The sequence below is a fragment of the Eptesicus fuscus genome, chromosome 20 (assembly GCF_027574615.1).
Source record: "Eptesicus fuscus isolate TK198812 chromosome 20, DD_ASM_mEF_20220401, whole genome shotgun sequence".
NCBI lineage: Eukaryota > Metazoa > Chordata > Mammalia > Chiroptera > Vespertilionidae > Eptesicus > Eptesicus fuscus.
In genome coordinates, this window is record NC_072492.1 from 34,357,128 (window position 1) to 34,378,818 (window position 21,691).

General features: G+C 41.5%; 1 protein-coding gene across 1 annotated transcript in view; it reads left to right on the forward strand.

Annotated features, from left to right (window-relative positions):
* Window positions 1-4,230: 4,230 nt before the first annotated feature.
* LOC129147417 (centrosomal protein of 112 kDa-like) overlaps window positions 4,231-21,691 on the forward strand; it is a 61,394-nt gene continuing 43,933 nt past the window's right edge. Inside the window, exon 1 of the mRNA XM_054709418.1 lies at window positions 4,231-4,395. Coding sequence (XP_054565393.1) covers window positions 4,231-4,395 — 165 coding nt within the window. The remainder of the gene's footprint in view (window positions 4,396-21,691) is intronic.

Here is a 21,691-nt window from a genome sequence, read left to right on the forward strand (position 1 = left end):
ATTTCTGGGCCCCCAAACACAATCATAAGTATGCATCAGTGAAATTTCCCACCTAGTAGCCTGAAGATTATTCTTCCTAAATAAAAGACTAAAAAGACAGAAAGAAAGGAAAGGAAACAGCTTGGGATGTGTGCATATGTGTGTGAGTATGTCTCTGTGTGTGAGAGACATAATCACACACATATGTAGTGTGAGTATGTCTCTCACTTTTCTTCCGTAGTGAAGAAAAGAATATTGCCTCTTCAGATTGCAAAAATAGCAGATTTTTTTTCTCTGTGTATGGTTGGTGTGCATGCGTGTGAATGTTTGTCCCTCTTGTGTGTATGTTGTTTGAGTGTGTGTGTGCTCTTTGCACATGTGAGAGTATCTGTGCTTGCACGTGTGTGTGAATGTATGACGGATGAGTGTGTGTGTGTGTGTGTGTGTGTGTGTGTGTGTGTGTGTGTGTGAGAGAGAGAGATAACTAGTTCTTTGTGTGCTAGTGCTGCCTCCTAGTGGCACTTATTACTTTTGAAAGTGCTCACAAAAAAAGTTGGGAATGAAAAGAAGACAATATTGATTGAAGTTGCCTTGTGTCAAGCACTGGGTAAAATTTTCCATATAGCTCACCTTTGTTAATTCTACCATTCCAATCCTGCCATAAGGAAGGTAAAGAAACTGAACCTTAGGGAAATGATGTAGCTTGCTTTACCTGGTCACAAAGCTCATCAGTGACAGAACCAGATGTCCAACCTGAAGGTTGGACTCTGTCTTTTCTACCGTTCTTAGACTGCCAGTTAGGCTGTGAATTTTCCCAGTGGCTTCCTGGAATTTGTACAGCTTAGGAGTGGGGCTGAAACAGGTTGGTAGATATTTTTATAGGTGATGGATGCTATGAAGTTCTCTAGTAGTTGGTTGCCAGTTTGTACGGACACTGGCTGGGGCGATAAGCATATTATTGAAGGGGAGGGAGGACAAATAGCTAGTTCCTCTCTAAGAGCCTTGAGCATGGAGTGCCCAGGAAGGCAGGAGGAAAGGAGGGTTTGGTGAATGTGACTTTGTTCTGGCACAGGGAAGTGATCAGAACCTTTGTGCTAAAGGCAGTGACTCTCCTTTTCCGTAGTGAAGAAAAGAATATATGCCTGGTAATCCCCCGTTTCTACTGTCTTTATCCTACAGCTATTTGTGGTATAGGTCATACTTTTATGACCTGTAAATAGGAGGTTCAGAATTATTTTCTATCCAACTTAAGGGATTTACTGGCTGCAGGATTATTCTGATATTTATCTCTAATGTGTTTATGTAATAATCATCATCATTCTTGATATTTACAAATTGCTTTCCATTTAGATTGCTAAGCATCACTCATGTATTTCATTCTAATGATACAAAGTATCTTAATAATGTAAATGGTGAATCACTGACTGAAATGTGATTCTTTAGGATATCAGCTTATGCATTAGTACTGTGTACAGGCCTCTTGAATGGAAGCTGTAAACTAGGAAGTGATGGGTGGCCTTATTCCACCCCAGGTGCAGAGAAAAGGACAAAAGAGCAATCTGCATTTATTCTTTAAGCCAATAAACATGTATGGATTGTCTCTACGTTCTAGAGACTCTGCAATGCGTTGGGTCTGCAATAGTGAGGCCAGCATATATTGTTCCTGTCCTATGGAGTCTAAAAAAAAGATGGTTGATATTAATATTTGATTACAAATTTTGATAAATACAATGAAGAAAAAGAACAGGGGGTTTTGAAAGAGAATAAGGGTGGCCTGAGAATCAGTGAAGGCTTCTCTGAGGATGTGACAGTTCAATAAATATATTTTGAGCTGACACATTATTATCCTTCTAGACATAGAAGTCATATTAATTGGTTGCTGTAGATATATGGCCATAAAATGTCTATGCAAAACTGTATTTTTCAGGCCACATATATTGCAACAGTTAAAATAAAGAGTATTTATCTGGCTTGAGGCCCCTGAATAGACTCTGATTCCAGCAATTTTCCCCCAAATACACCTGAAGGTGCACAGCGTGGGTCTCATGTGTGCTCTTTATTTCACTAATTATAGGGTGTGCATCATTAATGTTTCTCCAAGTGTTTGTAGCTGTGAGGATGTTACTCTTATTCTCATTTCTTGCCTTTGATGCTTGATGAAGTCATTCCAGCTGCTGCTACTTTTTATTAATGCCTGCCCCGAAGTAGTTGGAGCCCAGTGTTAAGGTCAGTGATACCTGTACTGAGTTTGCTATCTTCAGAAATTATGGATACAAATGCTGCTTATGGCTTCTGTTCTCAATGTTTAAATGGATATACAACCCACAGAGCAGGAGCTCTGGACCTAGGCTCCACGGGTGGACTTCAGACCTTTTGGGAACCCTTTGATTTGTACACACATTTTGGGGTATGTGGGCAGTTGATGATGGTGGAGTAAGGAAGGTAAGTTATAGCTTTTTATGATTTCAAAGGAAGTTCCTCACCTCAAAGGATTAGGCATCACTCATTGCAACAAGTGGAGGAGAGCTGGAAGTCAAACCATGGTCGGCTCTGTGCTTTATGTAGAATCGCCCACCTTTCCTTCAATGTTTCTATACTGTCAGTGAACCAGATCTGCTTACCATCTCTTAGGATGAGTTATAGGACGGCCCTTGGTTCTCACATAAGGAGATTGCAAGTGGACACCAACCATTCCTCCAAACATATAGGCTTGCATCCTAAGGTGAATGCAGCGCAGGCTCAAGCTAAATATGTAGGACATAATAAAAAAAACCCTCCATGTGTATCTTAATATTTTTGTTTGCACAACTATATGTATGTATGTATATATAAGTACATATTAGTGAAAAAGGGACAATCTGCTAGTTCTTGAAAATGAAAAGGGCGATTTTCTCATCTTTCTACTTTTACCTATTAGAGAAAATATTTTAAGAAATTTACTTTCTTTATATTTTTTTCTGCTGCAATTATTTCCTCTCAGATGAACTTGACTTCATTGCATTTTTCCTCTTGATCCTCTTTTTTTCCATTTTTCTGCTCATGTTCATTTAGACATCATTTGTCAAATTCATTTCATGTTCTTCTGGCAACGTAGTTACATATTTTGAACCTCTTCGCTGAATGGTCAAAGTCCTGCAATTGCATGTGTGTGATTCCAAGTACAAATGATCTAGATTACTAATTATTTGTTACCTATAAACATGTTCAACTATGCTTTTAAAAAACTAAACATTCTTAAAAGCATTTCATACCTTTTCTTTCCCTTAGCCTTCATGATTTGTCATTGAAACAATGAAGAACTGTTAGTTTTTACTTCTAGGGGTTTGAAAAAGCCCCTTGGAAAGAATATGACTCCTCTGGAAGTTTGAAAGTAAGTTTGAAGGTAAAAATGAACGAATCTTCTCTTTTCTTTATGGAAAATTGAAAAGATGCCTCAAGCTGTGCTTACGTTTGATTTGGCACCACCCTGAGTGTATTGCATCGACACTAAAGAAGGAATCCTGTTGTGAAATTAGATGAAAAACAGTGGTGAGTGTTTTCACAATTTAAATGTTGTTTCTGCCTGTATATTTAAAAAACACAGTTTGCAGTTTTCCCATCAATGTAACAGAAGACCACAGACCGCCACACCATAGCAACGCGGACATGGAGACTGCCCTGGGGAGGTGGAGACGCCGGGAGCGGCAAAAACACATTTTCCACTAGATCCTGTTATTCTACACAGAATTGGTAATCACAAAGCTTTTTTTATTTTATTTCAGCATTTTCAGAATTTGGGGTCACGTTTTTCAGACCTCAGTTCTGAATGCCACCCCCACCCCCGACAAATAACAAAACAAAAAGGTAATGCCCATCTGGGTTGTGAGAGACACCAGGCGGTAAATTCTCCGTTTTTAGACTCATGCAACGCCTATCTCCGACCAAACCAAGGCCACACCCTTCGGTGAACGTCCTCCAGTAATCCCATTTTCTTTGCCCTTTGGATGTTCTTCCTCCACAGCCCTCCCAGGGTCCACAGACTACATTTGTGATGCTGGGGGGACGCATTGTCCACGTATAGGTCCCGACCTGCTTCTAGGCTAGAAGCCACCAGGCTGGAACACGAGCTGGAACCTGCGCGCGGGGAGGACCCGGCCGTTGCCATGGCAACGGCGCTGTACCCCTTGGCAACGCCGGGACCTAGGAACGCGAGCGCGGAAGTCCCTGCCTCCGCACTGCTGGACGGTGGCTGTCGTGGGTCCCCGTGTCGCCATGGCAACGGCGCGCCGCCGGCCGCCGCTGAAGGGGTGGGCGAGGGGGCGGGGAATGCGAGCGCGGAAATCCCCGCCCCCGGCCTGCAGGGCGGCGGAGGCTGAGGCGGCCCGCAAGGATTTGAAACCGTTTGGCGGCGGCGGCGGCGCATCGGAAAGCTTGCATGTAGGGGCGCCAGGTTCTTGTTTTTCCCATTTTCCCTCCCCAGCCCCTGTCCCCGGGTTCTGGGGTGGAATTTTGCCTGGGGTGGCGGTCGCCCCGCCCGTGCGGGCTGGTGCGGGGAGGGGCGTCGCCCCGCAGGCCCCGGGCGGGTTCTCGAGGCCCGAGGGGCGCGCGCTGCGTTCGGGGGGGGTCTCACTGGCTGAGGGAGGTCCGGGCCGGGCACGGGATGGGAAAGTTCTGCGTCAAGTTTGACAAGCGGTCGCCGTGACGAGGTCCAGGAGCCGGACCGGACGGCTTGCGGCTCCGGAGAGGAAATCCGAGTGAGGGACCCGCGGGGGGAGCGGCCTCGGCCTCGCGGGCCGCCGCTGCCCTCGGTGGCCGGGAAGCGGCTCGCGGGCGCGGCCCCCTGCACTTGTCACTTTCCTCCCACGACGGGACCGGCGGCCCGGACTCGGGGCCGAACCGGTGTGCGGGCCCCTTGGTGGGAACAGTGCGCAGACCAGTCCCTGGGGAAGAGGGCCCTGTCCCAGCATCAGGTGCCGGAGCCGCGGGGTGTTTCCGCGCTGGTCTCCAGTTTTTAAGGGTTGAAGGGAAGAACTTAAGTAAATACGAACGGTTCTTATTCTGGACACTGTGCGGCCATATTTCCTACTTGCCCTGAAGATTGAAAGATGAGTCCAAGTAAAATAGAAAAGGCACGTGAGAGGACAGGCGCCTTTTCCTAACGGTGCAGCGGCGTCTGGGCACTGGGTTCAGGCCCAGCTGGCACTTTCCGTGGGACCCTCGGGCCCTTGAAGTGTGGGTATATTTTTAACTTAAGGAACTTTGTCAAAATCTACGTTTCTGGCTTTGGGGATTCACCCCTTTAATTGTCAATGTTTTCTTGAGGGGAGTTATAAAATTTAAATGTACGTGGATAAAATCACTTTTTGGGGGGGATACAGTTCTATGAGTTTTTACACATGCATAAAGTAGGGTCTTGCAGCCTCCTCCACAGACAGTAGGCTGACCCATTCCAACACCTAAATACTTGCCCTGTGCCGCCTCTTCGTGTGCCGAGCCTCAGTTTTCCTCCTCTGTGAAATGGCCGCGAGCTAGTGCCTGTCTCCTCGGGGCGATGACTGCGACCCCTTTGCAAAGCACACAACAGGCTCCTGGCACCATCAGGGAACGCCCAGCCCGGGCTCTGGGAACTGTCCACACACCCAGATGTGGAAGCCAGGTAAACACGCACCTGGAAGACGTGGATGCACCGAAATACACATTTCAGGTTTTCTCTAATGACCCACCCTGTATTTGAAATAGGGTTTGATTGAACAAATTTGATTACATGCCACTTGCAGGAATATGTTTATTGTGTCTGGCAGGGGGCAGGATATACTGAGGTGTATGCACTCTTACATACACAATTTAGCAGCTGTGGCCACTCCCCCCCCCCCCCAAGGGCTTTCAGTATTTGTGACTGACGCAAGCTTTGCTGACTCTTGTGGCAGCCAAGCACCTCGAGAAGGTCTTAGCCCCTTTTGTAGCTGTCCACATGGAATCAGGTTTAAAAAAAGACAATACCAGTGAGTTAAGTGTAAAACATGATCCAAATATAGATTATACCTATGAGCAGGAGTCACTCGATTTACTTGTTTGCTTTTGAAGTAATTTATGTGACTGGTAGGCACACTCTAAGCCTAAATCAATGATATAGCTTTACTTACTTCTTTTCAATTCTAATAATTTAAATCTGCAATTCTAATAAATAGCAATAAAACGGTTTGATTAGCTGGAACTAAGTAGATATAATTTATTTATAAGATGTAATTTGTGTAGCAAGAATTCCTTGAAGGTTTGAAATTGTAAATTAATTTTTTTGGTTTTGCTCTTTGCATTTCATTATTTTGTTGGGGAATAAAAAAGGAATAAGGAGGCCGGGCTGGTGTGGCTCAGTGGTTGAGCATTAATCTATGAACCAGAAGGTTACGGTTTGATTCCCGGTCAGGGCACATGCCCAGGTTGTGGGCTCCATCCCTGGTGTGGGGCGTGCAGGAGGCAGCTGATCAGTGATTCTCTCTCATCATTGATGTTTCTCTCTCCCTTCCTCTTCCTTCCTCTCTGAAATCAATAATATATATATATATATATATATATATATATATATACACACACACATATATATATTTAAATATATTTTATTGATTTTCCACAGAGAGGAAGGGAGAGGGATAGAGAGCTAGAAACATTGATGAGAGAGAAACATCGACCAGCTGCCTCCTGCACACCCCCCACCGGGGATGTGCCTGCAACCAATGTACATGCCCTTGACCGGAATCGAACCTGGGACCCTTAAGTCTGCAGACCGACGCTCTATCCACTGAGCCAAACCAGTTTTGGCTATATATATATATATACTTTAAAAAGGGATAAGGAGATGCAGATTTTTACCTTTTAACAAATATTACATTGACTCTTTACTCTGGTTTTTAAAAAATGTATATCCAGCCCTGACTGGTTTGGCTCAGTGGATAGAGTGTCAGCCTGCCGACTCAAGGGTCCCAGGTTCGATTTTGGTCAAGGGCATGTATTTTGGTTGTGGGCACATCCCCAGTGGGGGTTGGGGGTGTAAGAGGCAGCTGATTGATGTTTTTCTCTCATCGATGTTTCTAACTCTCCCTCTCCCTTCCTCTGTGTAAAAAATAAATAATATATATATTTTAAAAAAATGTATATCCTGTATTGTATGTTATTATAGCAATTCTGATTGCCTTTCTAATTTTCAAGATTTTATTATTAGTTGGTGATAGTGCTGACTTATAGGTAAGTGGCCAAGTGGTCAGATATAATGAATCTGACAAGGATTTCAGAATTTTAATCTGAGCTTTGGGCTTAATTTCATGGCTTTAGGTGAGTCTTTTAGCTTTGAATTTTAGTTTCCTCGATAAAGGTGTTGTTGGCATTAGAAAGACAAGTTCATGCTTCTGATACAAGTTCTTGCTTCTGTTCTCTAAGAGGTAAGTTGAGAGGTGGAGGGAATAGCATTTTGTGGTGTAACCATTTGACAATTACTTTTTCCATGAAGCAGGAGTTTAGATTTTTTAAATTGAGAGTGAGCGCTTTATTTAATGGGCTTTAAGATGTCTGGTAAAAGCTGCTTTGTGGAGTAGGAGATAGTAAAAGACTCCTGTGGATTGAGGTAAGATTAGAAGCCATCTGACTACAAGGCAGTGTCGTCCTTGTCCCACAAGCCCTCAGTTAGGGAATGAAGGAGGGTGTCAAGGGATCGTAGTCTTGCTGAGTTTAGTAAAAAGAAGATCTAGTGGAGTAAGGAGACAGTTTAAGAGAATAAGAGGCTGTGATGAGATAGAAGGGTCAGGGAGGTGATGGTGATGAGAATGGAGAGTAAGGTGTAGTCAGATGGTGGGAACCTCCTAAGAGGGGACTTTCGGGATGTGGTTGAAGAGCAGTATGCATCTCAGAAACTTTTCCTTCCTGGGCAAGGTTGGGGGAGAGAGTTTAAGACTCCAGGGAGCACATGCGTGTACTTGGCAGAGGACTGGAAACCTTGGTTCATATCTAGACGGAGGGAAGCCAGGCCAGCCAGTGAAAGCTTCCTTACAGAGACAGGGTAGGGAGAACTTTCTATGAAGAGGCTGTTGATAATAAGATGAGGATACCATGGTCAATATCAGAAGCTGCTTTAAGCAGTGGGAGGGCCATCTGTGGAGTAAGAATGCCTGAGGCAGAACAGAGCTTTATTCTAAATGTGTAAGTTGTAAATTGAATCAATGAAACTTGGGAGACCTTACATAATGTAGGGGTAGTCCACATCCCTACCAAGACATTTCATTACATAAAGGAACATATTGAGTGTGGGTATATTTTTAACTTAAGGAACTTTGTCAAAATCTACGTTTCTGGCTTTTGGGATTCACCCCTTTATTGTCAAGTTTTTGTGCTAATTAGGAAGAAATACAAGGACAAATATTTTAAGGTTTTTTGAGGGGAGTTACAAAATTAAAATGTACATAGATAAAATCACTTTTTGGGGGGATACAGTTCTATGAGTTTTTACACATGCATAAAGTAGGGTCTTGCAGCCTCCTCCACAGACAATAGGCTGACCCATTCCAACACCTAGATACTTGCCCTGTGCCGCCTCTTCGTGTCCAGGTCTCCCCCACTGCTCAGCCCTGTGGACCACTGATCTGTTTTCTATGCTTAACATTTTTGTCTTTTCTAGAATGTCATGCAGATGGGTTAAAAGAGTAGGTAGCCTTTTAGGAATGGCTTCTTTCACTCAGCATAATATGTTCGAAGTTTTTTTTATGTTGTCATGTGTATCAGTAGCTCATTTTTTTCTGTTGCTGAGTACGGTTTCATTTTGTGTTTTTGCCATAATTTGTTTATCCATTCCCCAGGTGAGGGATCTTTGGGTTGTTCCTAGTGTTTGCTGATTATAGAAGAAAAAAGCTGCTATAAACATTACATTCAGGTTTCTGTGTAAATATAGATTTTGTTTCACTTGGGTAAATACCGAAGAGTGGGATTTCTGAGACATGGTAAATGTATGTTTAACTGTGTAAGCAGCTGCTAACCTGTTTTCCAGAGTGGTTGCACCATTTGCATTCCTACCAGCAGTGCACGAGAGTTCCTGTTCATTGTTCTTACCAGCACGTGCTATTGTTTGCATTTGTTATTTTAGCTGTCCTACTAGGAGTGTAGTGATATCTCATTATGGTTTTAATTTGCATTTCCCTAGTAACTAAAAATGTTGAGCATCTTTTCATGTGCTTACTTGTCATCTGTATATCTTCTTTGGTAAAGAGAGTAGTTTTTTTTCCTGATTATTATTTTTTTTAAAAAATATATTTTATTGATTTTTTTACAGAGAGGAAGGGAGAGGGATAGAGAGCCAGAAACATCGATGAGAGAGAATCATCGACCAGCTGCCTCCTGCACACCCCCTACCAGGGATGTGCCCGCAGCCAATGTACATGCCCTTGACCGGAATCGAACCTGGGACCCCTCAGTCCGCAGACCGACCCTCTATCCATTGAGCCAAACCGGTTTCGGCTTCCTGATTATTTTTATTGGGTTGTTTGTTTTATAGTTTTGAGAGTTCTTTATATATTCTTAATATAAGTCCTTTGTGAGAATATAATTCACACATCTTTTCTTTGAGTCTGTGGCTTTTCTTTTCAGTCCTTTAACAGAGTCCTTTGCAGAGCAAAAGTTTTTTGTTTTGCTGAAGTCCCATCTATCCATTTTTTCTTACATGGGTAGTGCTTTTTATGTTGTATCTAAGAAATCTTTGCCTTTTTCAGGATCATGAAAATTGTTTTCTATATTTTCATCTAAGAGTTTTATAATTTTACATTTTACACTTAGGTCTGTGATTTATTTTGAGTTAATTTTTTTATATACTATCAGGTGTAGGTTGAGGTTTGTATATATTTTTGCATATGGATGTACAGCATACTTTATTATAAAAACTATAATTTCTTCATGAATTTTACCTTTGTTGAAAGTCAGTTGTCCATATTTGTACTGGTCAATTTCTGGACTCTAGTCTGTTCCAAGGATCCATGTGTCTATCCTTTTACCAATACCACATTGTCTTGACTACTATACCTCTAAAATTGGGTTATGTGAATCCTCCAACTTTGTTTTTCTTTTTCAGAATTCTAGTTTCTTTAATTTCTAAAATTAAGTTTTAGAATCAGCTTGTTATATATACAAAAGAATACTGTTGGGATTTTGTTTGGAATTGCATGAAATCTATAGATCAATTTGGGGACAATTGGTATTTATAATGCTAATGAGTTTTCTTTGACCTCTTTCATCAGTTTTGCAGTTTTCAGCATACAGATCCTCAATATTTTCATTTTAAATCTTTTACAGACTGAATTATGGAAATGGAAAGTGAAGAAGAACAATGGGAGAAGCTGGATGCGGAATTTGATCACTTTGTGGTAGATATGAAGCCTTTCGTTCTAAAATTACCCCATAGGCCAGGTAAGATTATGTTTAAAAATTAGATTCTTAAGGTTAATTTTTTTATATTATTTCATCAAACCAATGAACCATCAAAATGGAAATAAAATTGAATTCTTTTAATACCAATTTTTATCTTAAGCTGATATGGGATTGTTTACTTTGAGCTGTTGAAGGGTAAATGGAAATTAGTGATAATGTCCTACTAAACCATGGAAAGGTTGTGATACCCCTTCTTATATGTCATGAACTTAAAGCACAGGGATCTCTAAAGTTTGCTACAACTGTTTCTTCCTGCATCATTTTTTCTCCCACCATGGGAATGTTTCCTCTTTCAGGAGCCCACAGTCCACCTGCTCTCTGACCCTTTTGTTTATAAAAGTGGAAAAGAATTTATTGGTCTGGTATGCTTTGGCTTGACTGAATAAAATGACGTGTGAATGAGTTTTTGTGTTATCTTGTCTTCAGTTTCTGGCCTGTTATCTTTAACTAGAGGCCCAGTGCATGAATTCGTGCACCAGTGGGGTCCCTCGGCCTGGCCTGCAGGATTGGGCCGAAATCAGCTCTCCGACATCCCCCAAGGGATCCCAGATTGTGAGAGGGCTCAGGCCAGGCTGAGGGACCCCACTGGTGCATGATCAGGGCTGGGGAGGGATGTGGGATGTTGGCCAGTCGGGGAGGGACCGTGGGAGGGCTCCAGGGTGTGTCCAGCCCATCTCGCTCAGTCCCCATCAGCTGGATCCCAGCAGCTAGCTAACCTACTGGTTGGAGCATCTGCCCCCTGGTGGTCAGTGCATGTCACATTGAGTGGTTGAGCGGTCTTAGCATATCATTAGCATATTATGCTTTGATTGGTTGAATGGCTGACCAGTCAACCAGACACATAGCATATTAGGCTTTTATTACATAGGATTATAGAATGAGAGTCTTTGTTTCAAGTCAAAAATTTTTCAAGTAATTTAAGGTATGCGGAGCAATTGAAAAGAGTTTGGGTGACCAGGCAGATTCTCTGAGTTATACTGGGCATAAGATTGGCTGTAAAGGTAAATCTAATTGGCAGCTTTTGAGTGGATCATTTAGAATGGGGCCAAGAAACTGGCTTTTACTCTGTCCAAATTTCCTATTTCCCTAAGGTGTCTGAGGGAGCTCTATATTCAAAATGAGGAACCAAGTCAGTATTAAATATTTATTGCAAGGAGCTGCACTGGGAGAAGGGAGAGTAGTGGGTGAGTTATGCATTTTGTGGTCATCCATAGTTCTAGGCCCTGCCACTTTTTTTAAAATTCTCACCCAAAGATATGTTTTTATTGATTTATTTTTAGGGAGAGAGGAAGGGAGATGAAGAGGAAAAGGAAGAGAGAGAGAGAGAGAGAGAGAGAAGAGAGAGAGAGAGAAAGAGAAATATCGATCACTTGCCCCCCTCCCCCCCCATGCACCCTGACTGTGGATTGAACCCACAAGAGCCACCAGGGCCAGGCCTGCGATTTTTCCTAGTCCATGATGTCTTGGCATGGGCTTCCCTCCATGCTTCTTCCTCTCTCCGATTGCCCTTTAGACCATAACCTCTCCTTTCTTCCTCTGCTTTTCTTCAAAATGGTTATTTCATATCTCACAGCTCATTCATGATTTTTTGAGTTAGTATTTAATGATGTTTCTATACTGTTAGTCATCTTTTGATATTCAGTACCTTTTTTTCTTTTTTGTCTTAGATCTACTGATTAGGAATTTTTTAAAATTAAAATCTCCCATTATAAATGTATTTCAAATCAAACTATTGTCATATTTATCTTCTTTTAAAAATGGATTTCAGGTTCAAGAATTGATTGGATTGTAATCTTTGGTTCATGATGTATTGTCAGTATTGGTATATCCCTTGCATTCTTTTATTTAGTTAATTCTTAACGAATGCTTGGAAATCACATACCAATCAAGAATCTAAATAACTTACATCTTCTTGTAGCTAAAATCTACTTTGGAAAATGTTTTTTCCCAACATTTTAAGTAGAGGAATGAACTCTTTTGTATTAATCAAGTTGTACTGAATTCTAGCCGTTCCAAAATTATATAGATTTCAGTTTGCTGTTGGGCATATAGAAAAATATATAGCTTGAAAAGTGATTGCTTAAGTTTATCAGTTTCACTTTTGCATTTTTTTTTTTGGCATAAAGTATGCCCAATATCTCATGAAGTTTGCTTTGTGATTACATAATTTCAAAGCTAAAAATACGAAAGTTCTTTAGAGGCTAGCTCTCATACCTGTAGTGATAAATCCGGTATGAGCAAAGTAGTAAATCCGGCCCCAGCGATTTTTGTAGGTAAAACAATAAATGAATATGACCTTTAGAAACTAAGAGATTAAAGCAGGCTTATGATTGTGTTAGGTATATAATCCTCAAATTGAGTTAGACTGATAAAAGATTAGTGTCAAAATAGTTTTCATGAGACCTAAAAACGATTCTGTGTCATGGTAATATAAGATAGTCAATAGGTCATTATATGTGGATTAAACTGTGCTATATTTTTAAGGCAGTTTCTAAAACGATAATTATTTTACAAAATTACATGTAAATAGCCTTCAATTATTTCTAGAGAGGTTAAAAGAAAACCGTAAATAAATCAACTATAAATCCCTAAAAATTATCAGCTTTAATAAATAAAACATTTGAGATTTAATTTTAGATTAAGTTTAAAATGCTTAAGTAAATAAGACTGCATTTTATCTCTCTTTTGGTTTGTACAATGAGAATTATAGAAAGAATTTTCAGAACACAACTACAATTATTTTAGAGATGTTTTTACAGCAAACTTTTAATCTCACTGCTTTATTTGTAAATAGCGAGTAATCCAGAGATTTTATTTTTGAGAAATTTTTTTTTTGCTTATGTCTTGCCTGATTCCTAATGAACTGGTAAACTCCCAAGAGTTGGCAAATTGTAGCCTCTGGAGCAGATCCAGCCTGCTGCCTTTTTGGTAAAGTTTTATGCGAAAACAGCCATGCCTGTTTGGTTACATGTGGTGTGTGGCTGATTTCATGCTCCAGTGGCAGAGGGGAGCAGCTGTGCCGGAGGTCACAGGCCTGCAGAGCCTCACTGTTTACTGTGTGTCCCTTTACAGTGAGTTTGCTGACCCCTGCTCTAGGCAAGAGCAGATTTAGACAGGTCTTTCATTTAGTGTTTGTTTACTGACAAATCAAGTCTCTAATAGTGCCTATGTATTTCTAGAACGGCAGAGGTGTGCACTTTGGATTAGAAAGCTGTGTGAACCTTCAGGAACAGGTGCAGGAGTAATGGGCAGGAAGAATCGGAACCTGTATGCAAAACTGTTACTGCATATGCTGAAGCGAGGAGTGATTGAAGGCCCTTTTATACACCGACCTGAACCTGGGACACTAAAAACTTTACCTTCATACATGGTAGGTGTATTGACCAAAAGATGAATTAGTTTAGTTTCTTAAAAACTGCCAATTTAGACCAGCCGGCATGGCTCAGTGGTTGAGCGTCGACCTATGAACCGAGAGGTAGCAGTTCAATTTCCTGTCAGGGCACATGACTGGGTTGTGGGCTTGGTCCCCAGTGTGGGTGGTGTAGGAAGCAGCCAATCAATGATTCTCTCTCATCATTGATGTTTCTATCTTTCTCTCCCTCTCCCTTCCTCTCTGAAATCAATAAAAATATATTTTTAAAAAACTCTGCCAATTTATCATACCCTTTGGGAATGGTCATATTAGTAAGTAACAAGTTCTAGGTAATATGTTAGTTAAAACTAATTTTTTTTCCTTTCTGATTCAAGTTTTTCTACATTGAATAGAAATCAGAAATTGGCCTATAAGCAGCCTATACTTACTGATTTAGTCATTCTATAATATTATACAATATTTCTAAAAATTTTAAAGTGTGGTTTTAAACTTGAGCCTTACTTTTCCACTGTTTATAATATTTTATGTATGTCAGTAAATTTTAGTTATTAAACTCTTTCATGTTTAAAAATTTATGAGAGGTCAGATTGAGTGACTTCTAAAGTTCCTTTCTACTCTAATAAAGTGAAAACAGTAAGTTGGAGTTTAGAAGTGATTTCCTGCACTTCATTTAATTTCATTATCAGAATCAGGTTTGTGAAAAGGCAGTTACAATTATACTTTGTTGATGAATTGTCACTGTCTTGGTTTGTATGGTGTTTGAATACTTGAGAAATCTGGCTGGAGTTCTAGAGATTGGTAGTTGCTGTTAGGATATTTTAAGATTTTTTAAAATGATATTTTAAGATTTTCAAATTTTATTTTAACAGTTAATTTACACCAAAAATTCACTCAAAAGGCATGTTGCACAATTAGACCATAATATGTTATCCATGGGAGAATGCCAAAAGTTTTAATGCTATTCCCAATCACATGAGAGACGTACATTTTGTTTAAAATCATTAGACTTTGGGACATAGTTACTTGACTTAATATTTGATTAAACATTGAAGTGACTATCTCATTTAAAAAGAAATTGCTACGCATGTCTGATTGAGGATAGAGGGTCATGTTTCACCTCTCCCTAGAGAGCAGCCCCCCTAGAGGACCGTTGTGTAGGATTGGGAGAATTGTTGCAGAAGTATCCAGTTAATGCAGAAGTTTCTTCAGAAATGTGTCATGAAGACTGGCTCACTTAAAGAGAAATGAATGAGCTAATATTCTTCTTAATGACTGAATGTAGAATATTTTCTGGAACAAGTTCAGATGTTAAGATCTGAATATATTGTATTATGTTTTCCCATTCACACTCAATTTCATAAAATCATAGGAAAGTGCCTTATTTTCCAAAGAATGATGAGAAGGCCTAGAGACTGCCTTGGGTTTTCCAGCGCATTTATGGCATGGCCAGAACTAAATCCCAGGTCTTCAACTCTGTTGTTCTCATCTTATGAAGGGATTCCTGATTTTTACTTATTGTGGTTTCTGAGCCCACTGATTTCTTTGGTGGGCTGCAGAGAAGTTAATGATCACAGAAAGAAATAAGAGAGCACATGAATTAAAAAAAAGTTTCATTTATGTTTACATAAAGCTAATATTCCTTTTGTAATACAATAATTATTATCAGATTTATCTGTTATGTATTATCAATTAATCAGATTTCTTATACAGCAGAGCACAACTAAAATATGTTATCCATTTTATGTATATTAATTATTTAATATTAAATTACTTAATATTTAATAATTAATGTGCATTGAATGATGCATTTTTATGTATTTTTGGTAGTTGAATATTTGAATGGTTATCAAACTTGAAATCTTAACTAATTATTTCATTATAGTACATTTTGAAAGAATAATTTTTCTAATTTTTAAAAATCAGTCCATCTATTTTGATGAACCAAATCCAGCACAAGCCAAAGGTTCAAGCCCAGAAGGATTACCAGACTGGGTAGTGGGTGAGCTGGGGACGAGCGAACACAAATTAAATGAATCATGGAAGCTTTCTTCTGGAGACAGTTATTCTTTGGTGCAGTCGCCAACCGATGGCCACAGGTATGCTATGAAAATGGGATTTCGAATGTTTCATCATTTAGCCTGTGTTCAGTACTGGTTCATACATTTCATTTTTCCTTGTGGGTGTTTTTTTTTTTATGAAAAGTAGTTGGTTTACTTTATATTTTTGTTAAAGTTGAGGTCTTTGAAGGGATATTGGGAAGGTAAAATGACAGTTTTGCTTTTTCACTTATTCTATATTCAAAAATTATGTTATAGTTCTAGCCATTGTTTTTTTGTTTTGGTATCTGTTATAAATACCAGTATATATGAACACATTACATATGTGTGTGTGTGTGTGTGTGTGTATGTGTGTATAAAGAGCCAGGGTAGTACTAACATCTAAAATGACCAAAGGTTTGACCGAACGCCAGCCTGCGCACACAGCAGGCGAGCAGGCTGAACTGCTGACCTCTTGGAGAGAGAGAGAGACGGGGCTGATCATCATCATCAGCAGCAGCTGCTGGCGGAGGAGGGCAGTTGGGGGCGAGATCAGGCCAGCAGGGGAGGGCAGTTAGGGGTGATCAGGCAGGCAGGCAGAGGCAGTTGGGGAGATCAGGCAGGCAGGCAGAGAGGTTAGGGGTGATCAGGCAGGCAGGCAGAGGGGTAGGGGCAATCAGGCAGGCAGGTGAGTGGTTAGGAGCCAGTCATCTCAGATTGCGAGAGGGATGTCTGACTGTTGGTTTAGGGATCGGGCCTAAACCAGCAGTCGGACATCCCCTGAGGGGTCCCAGATTGGAGAGGGTGCGGGCCGGGCTGAGGAACCCCCCTCCATGCACGAATTTTGTGCACCATGCCTCTAATATATATACCGTCTTTTCCGGCTTATTAGACAACTTTTTAACCCAGGAAAATCTTCTCAAAAGTCGGGGGTTGTCTTATACGCCAGGTGTCATCTTATAGGGTGGGTATATCCCCAAACTCTATATTTTAACTGGAAAAGTCGGGGGTCGTCTTATACATTGGGTGTCATCTTATAGGGCGGGAATATCCCAAACTCTATAGTTTAACTGGAAAAGTTGGGGGTTGTCTTATACGCACAGTTGTCTTATACGCCGGAAAATACAGTATATATATCTCCTATCTAATAAAAGAGTAATATGCAAATTGACCATCATTCCAAGACACAAGATGGCCACCCCCATGTGGTCAAAGATGGCTGCCCCCATGTGGACACAAGATGGCAGCCACAAGATGGCCTGCAGGGGAGGGCAGTTGTGGGCAGTTAGGGGTGACCAGGCCAGCAGAGGAGGGCAGTTGGGAGAGACCAGGCCAGCAAGGGAGGGCAGTTGGGGGGGGACCCAGGCCTCCAGGGGAGGGCAGTTGGGGGAGACCAGGCCTGCAGGATAGGGCAGTTGGGGGGGACCAGGCCTACAGGGGAGGGCAGTTGGGGGGGGCCAGGCCTGCAGGGGAGGGCAGTTGGGTGGGACCAGGCCTGCAGGGGAGGGCAGTTGGGGGGGACCAGGCCTGCAGGGGAGGTCAGTTGGGGGGGACCCAGGCCTGCAGGGGAGGGCAGTTGGGGGGGCAGGCCTGCAGGGGAGGACAGTTAGGGGTGACCAGACTGGCAAGGGAGGGCAGTTAGGGGTACCAGGCCGACAGGGGAGGGCAGTTAGGGGCAATCGGGCTGGCCGGGGATTAGGCGTTGATTAGGCTGGCAGGGGAGTGGTCAGAGGGTGATCAGGCTGGCAGGCAGAAGCGGTTAGGGGCAATCAGGCAGAGGCAGGCAAGCAGTTGGGAGCCAGCAGTCTTGGATTGTGAGAGGGATGTCCAACTGCCCATTTAGGCCTGATCCCGGTGGGACATCCCTTTTGGGATCCCAGATTGGAGAGGGTGCAGGCTGGGCTGAGGGAAACCCCCCGCCCCGTGCACGAATTTCGTGCACCAGGCCTCTAGTTGCTTGGAAAGTGGTTCCTGAAAATCTTTAACACAATTCTCTGTTTCCTTTATGACAAGCACGAATTAAGAACATATCAATGACTATAATAAACTGTAACATCTTAAAGCTTATACTTGAATTTCTTTCCTTTTTACCCATCAAACAGTATTTGTTTTGATTTAATAAAATAATGAATATAAATGTAAAACTCATTAAACTTGCTTTTTCACTAGAATACTAAGCTTAAGTAGGATTTTTAGTATAAACTAAACTAAGTTTTTGAAATACACATAAAGGTTATTGTAGTATAACTTTTGGCCTCTAGGAGGGATAGACTTAAATTGGACATTTATCAAACATTGAGTTTTACCTTTGGTGTTGTTCCCTCAAATATTAAAATATTGGACAGTGTCAGTTGACATGTACCATACTTTAAACTTCTCTTGGTGATTTTAATTTTGGGAAATTTGATTTGGTTAACAATATATTCTTTCTTTTCTATACGTTTTGGTTTGTTACTTACTCAGATATAAAATGTTAGTAATTTGAAATGTCTTCATAGTTGGTGTAGTTTAATTATGTTTTTCAGATGTCAGGAGTTATGGGGGGAAAGAACAGATGAACACAAATCAAGTGCTGTAGTCCAAAGGAACTTTTTTTTTTTATTGGAAAGAGTAAACAAATTAAAATGAAGAGGCATAAAAGGGAGAAGGGATATAATTACACACATGTTCAGAAGAGTAAAAAGAAATGAATAGATGAGTCCATAAGAGGTGCTATAAAGTACTTATTTTCGTATTCATCGGAGATTTAAAAATAGAAGAGGTGTAATTGTGGAGTTTTTGTTAACCTTTTAAGCAGGTAAGTGGTGGTGTCAAGAGACTTATGTGCATACAAAGAAAAATACAGTTCTTGGTTTGGCTGTGAAATGCATCAGGTGTTTGCCAAAAGGTTTGTTGAGTGTCTGACTAAGTGCTGGGTTCCTTTCTGGGTGAAATGGATATCGAGTTTACAGTGTAAAAGTGAACTAAAGGAGTTCCCTATGTCTTTGAGTTAGACCAGAGGTTGAAAATTGGTGATCATTCTGAACTGAATGAATCATGTGCATAGGTTTGTTTTGTTTGACTTACATAATGTTTTTAAAGCTTTTTTAGAAGTTGTCAAAATGAACAATTAGAGAAATTTGTACAAAAAACCTACATTTCTGGGTCACTTTAGAAAGTGGAGACCCAGCAATCTTTTCATAGGTTGGAGCTAAGTAACACTTGCTCACTCCCCTAATGCAGCATGCCTTCACTGTTTCCTGCTAATTCCTGACACTGAGGTTGAGGTCATTGCGTCTGTTATTGAGCTTTGACTTTTTCTTTTTTAAGTATTTTATTTTTTGTTAATCCTCACCTGAGGATATTTTCCCATTGATTTTTAGAGAGAGTGAAAGGGAGAGGGAGGGACACACAGAGAGAAACATCCATGTGAGAGAGACACATCAATTGCTTGCCTCCTGCATGTGACCCGACCGGGGCTGGGATGGAGACTGCAACTGAGGTATGTGCCCTTGACTGGAATCAAACCCGGAACCCTTCATTCTGTGGGCCGATGCTCTATCCACTGAGTCATATTGGCTAGGGCGAGCTTTTTATTTTTTCAAGTAGGGTTAAGAGGAAGTATTTGTTTTTTCTTTTTTTTTCCTGCAAAAAGCTTTATTGTTCCATTTGGTCCAATGCCTGGGTGAGAGCTTCAGGGTGGTTAAAAGAATGGCTAGTAGTTTTGGTGAGAGGCTCAGGTAAAAGCCAGACACCAGGGGGATGCAGAGGGATCCCTCAAAGGCCTCTGGGCTCCAAAGGCTCCTAGTCGTGCTTGAGGGTGAGCCTTTGGAAGAGATACTCGCCCAGCTCAGCCTGGGGGCTGGCAGCCTGCAAGGTGAGGCAGGTGTGGCCCATCTTCTTGATGAGTTCCACCTCCTCACCCCGGAAGTGGTTCTGCAGGAAGTCACGGAGCTGAAGGTCTGCGCGGGTAGAACCCAGGGCCTGCAGCTCTAGAAGGGCCTGGGTCAGGCTCCTCTCCAAGGCCAGGGCGGCTTCCATGGCGTCCTGAGTTTTGCCCACTCATCTTGGGAGGCTTCAGCACGTCCTGGAAGAGAACGTGGCCACCGCGCTGGGTTTGCAACTTTAAGATGCTCACTGCCCTTACGCTTCTTCTCCGCCAACTTGCAGAAGAAGTGGCCCACTCCCTTGAGAGCCACATCTTTCCAGTCGAAATAGAAGCCGAGAGAGGTAGGTGTGGGAGGCTCCAGATGCAGGTTGGCCAGGTGGTTGACTGCAGACTCCACCTCGGTGGGTGGAATAATTCTGACGATTTTGGGAGCTCATGGTTTTTCGGCAATAAGGTAGGAAAAAAACCAAACTGGTGTGTTGGCTGGTCCCGGAGGTGGTTCTGAAGGTGGTGACTGGATAAGACGTAGGAGAGTGGCTGGAGGCTGCAAGTCCTGGGTCTGTTCCGTCCAAACACTGTTGAAGCAAGAGACAGATCCGGGAGTGCTGAAGGCACTGCCTCCATTTATATTCTATCAAAAGTAGAAAGAAGAAAGGTAAATGAAGAGGGATCACATGATTTAAGAAGAGGAGAGGAATGGGGGGAATGGAAGATATCTCTAGTACTATCAACAATAAAAAATATATTTTAAAAAAATGAAGAGGAGAGAGACTGTATCTTTGTAGAAGTGTAGTATAGTCACCCATGTGTTTACCTGTTTAGTCTTACAAACATTTGGTCTAGAACTCTGGTTGAGATGGATAGGGAAGAGAGATACATGCATGGGTAATTTCAGTGCAGAGGTTCTCGGTCATTGTGGAGGTGTTTGTGAAGACTGAGGTATGTATAAGGATAGGGTTCAGGGTCGGAAATAGAGCAGAGCTCCAGTTTCTTCCTCATAATAGAGGATAGAGTTTGAGAAAACAGTGAGAATATTCTTCTGGAAAATGAAACCATAGTAAAAATCTCCACAAGTTTAACAAAGAACTTATTTCTCTTTGTTGCTCAGCTATAATAAAATGGCATATTAATGCAAATTACTTGAGTATGAGGCTTTAGTTATCAGTTACATAAAGTAATTAATGGGACAAGCAGGCAATCCTTTGGTCTTAGTCACTGTTCAGATCTCCTAACTTCAAAAAAGCCTTCCCTGACTTCCCAGGTCTGTTTAGGTGACTCTTATTTACGCCAAATACTCAGTGTTCTTTGTTGCATTTATTGCATGTACAGAGGTTCCATTTCTGTTCTTTTGCTAGATTGTAAATTTCATTAGGGAAGAACTGTGGTTTTCCTGTTTGCACTATATTTCCAGTTAGGTACTCCATAGAGTTTGTATTTGGTGAGTGCATGGATGCTTGAAGGTTGGGTTATGTTAGGCACTGCCACATAATCTTAATTTAATCTGTACAAAACCCCTCTGAGATAGGTATATTGTGGCAGAGAGAATGGCACACAGAGATTTAGAAAAGACTTAGAAAAAGCCGAGGGAAAGATCAAATTCAGAAGAAATTAAGAAAAGTACAGGTGTAGGCTATGGAGATGCCCTTCCCACACCGTGAGGAATGTAGAGACAATGAAGGAGCCGGAAAAGGCACACTTAAATTCCTTTCTGCTCAAGTGCCAGGATATCACTAAGACCCACGGCCAATTAAGGCTGCAAGACAACACCACACACTGTATCTTTTCTCATATGTTTCTCAATTAATTTAATTTGCTTTACTGTAAAATGTTAATTTAATGAACAGATCTTTGACATTTTATTTGCATGAAGGCATTTAGAAACTACAACTAACGTTTAGTGTAGCTAAAGGCAATACAACTGATTTCAAGGCCAAATACATAATGTGTGAGTTGGATCAGAAGTGGTGTGAAGTGGAATGATGGTCTTCCCAGTTCTTT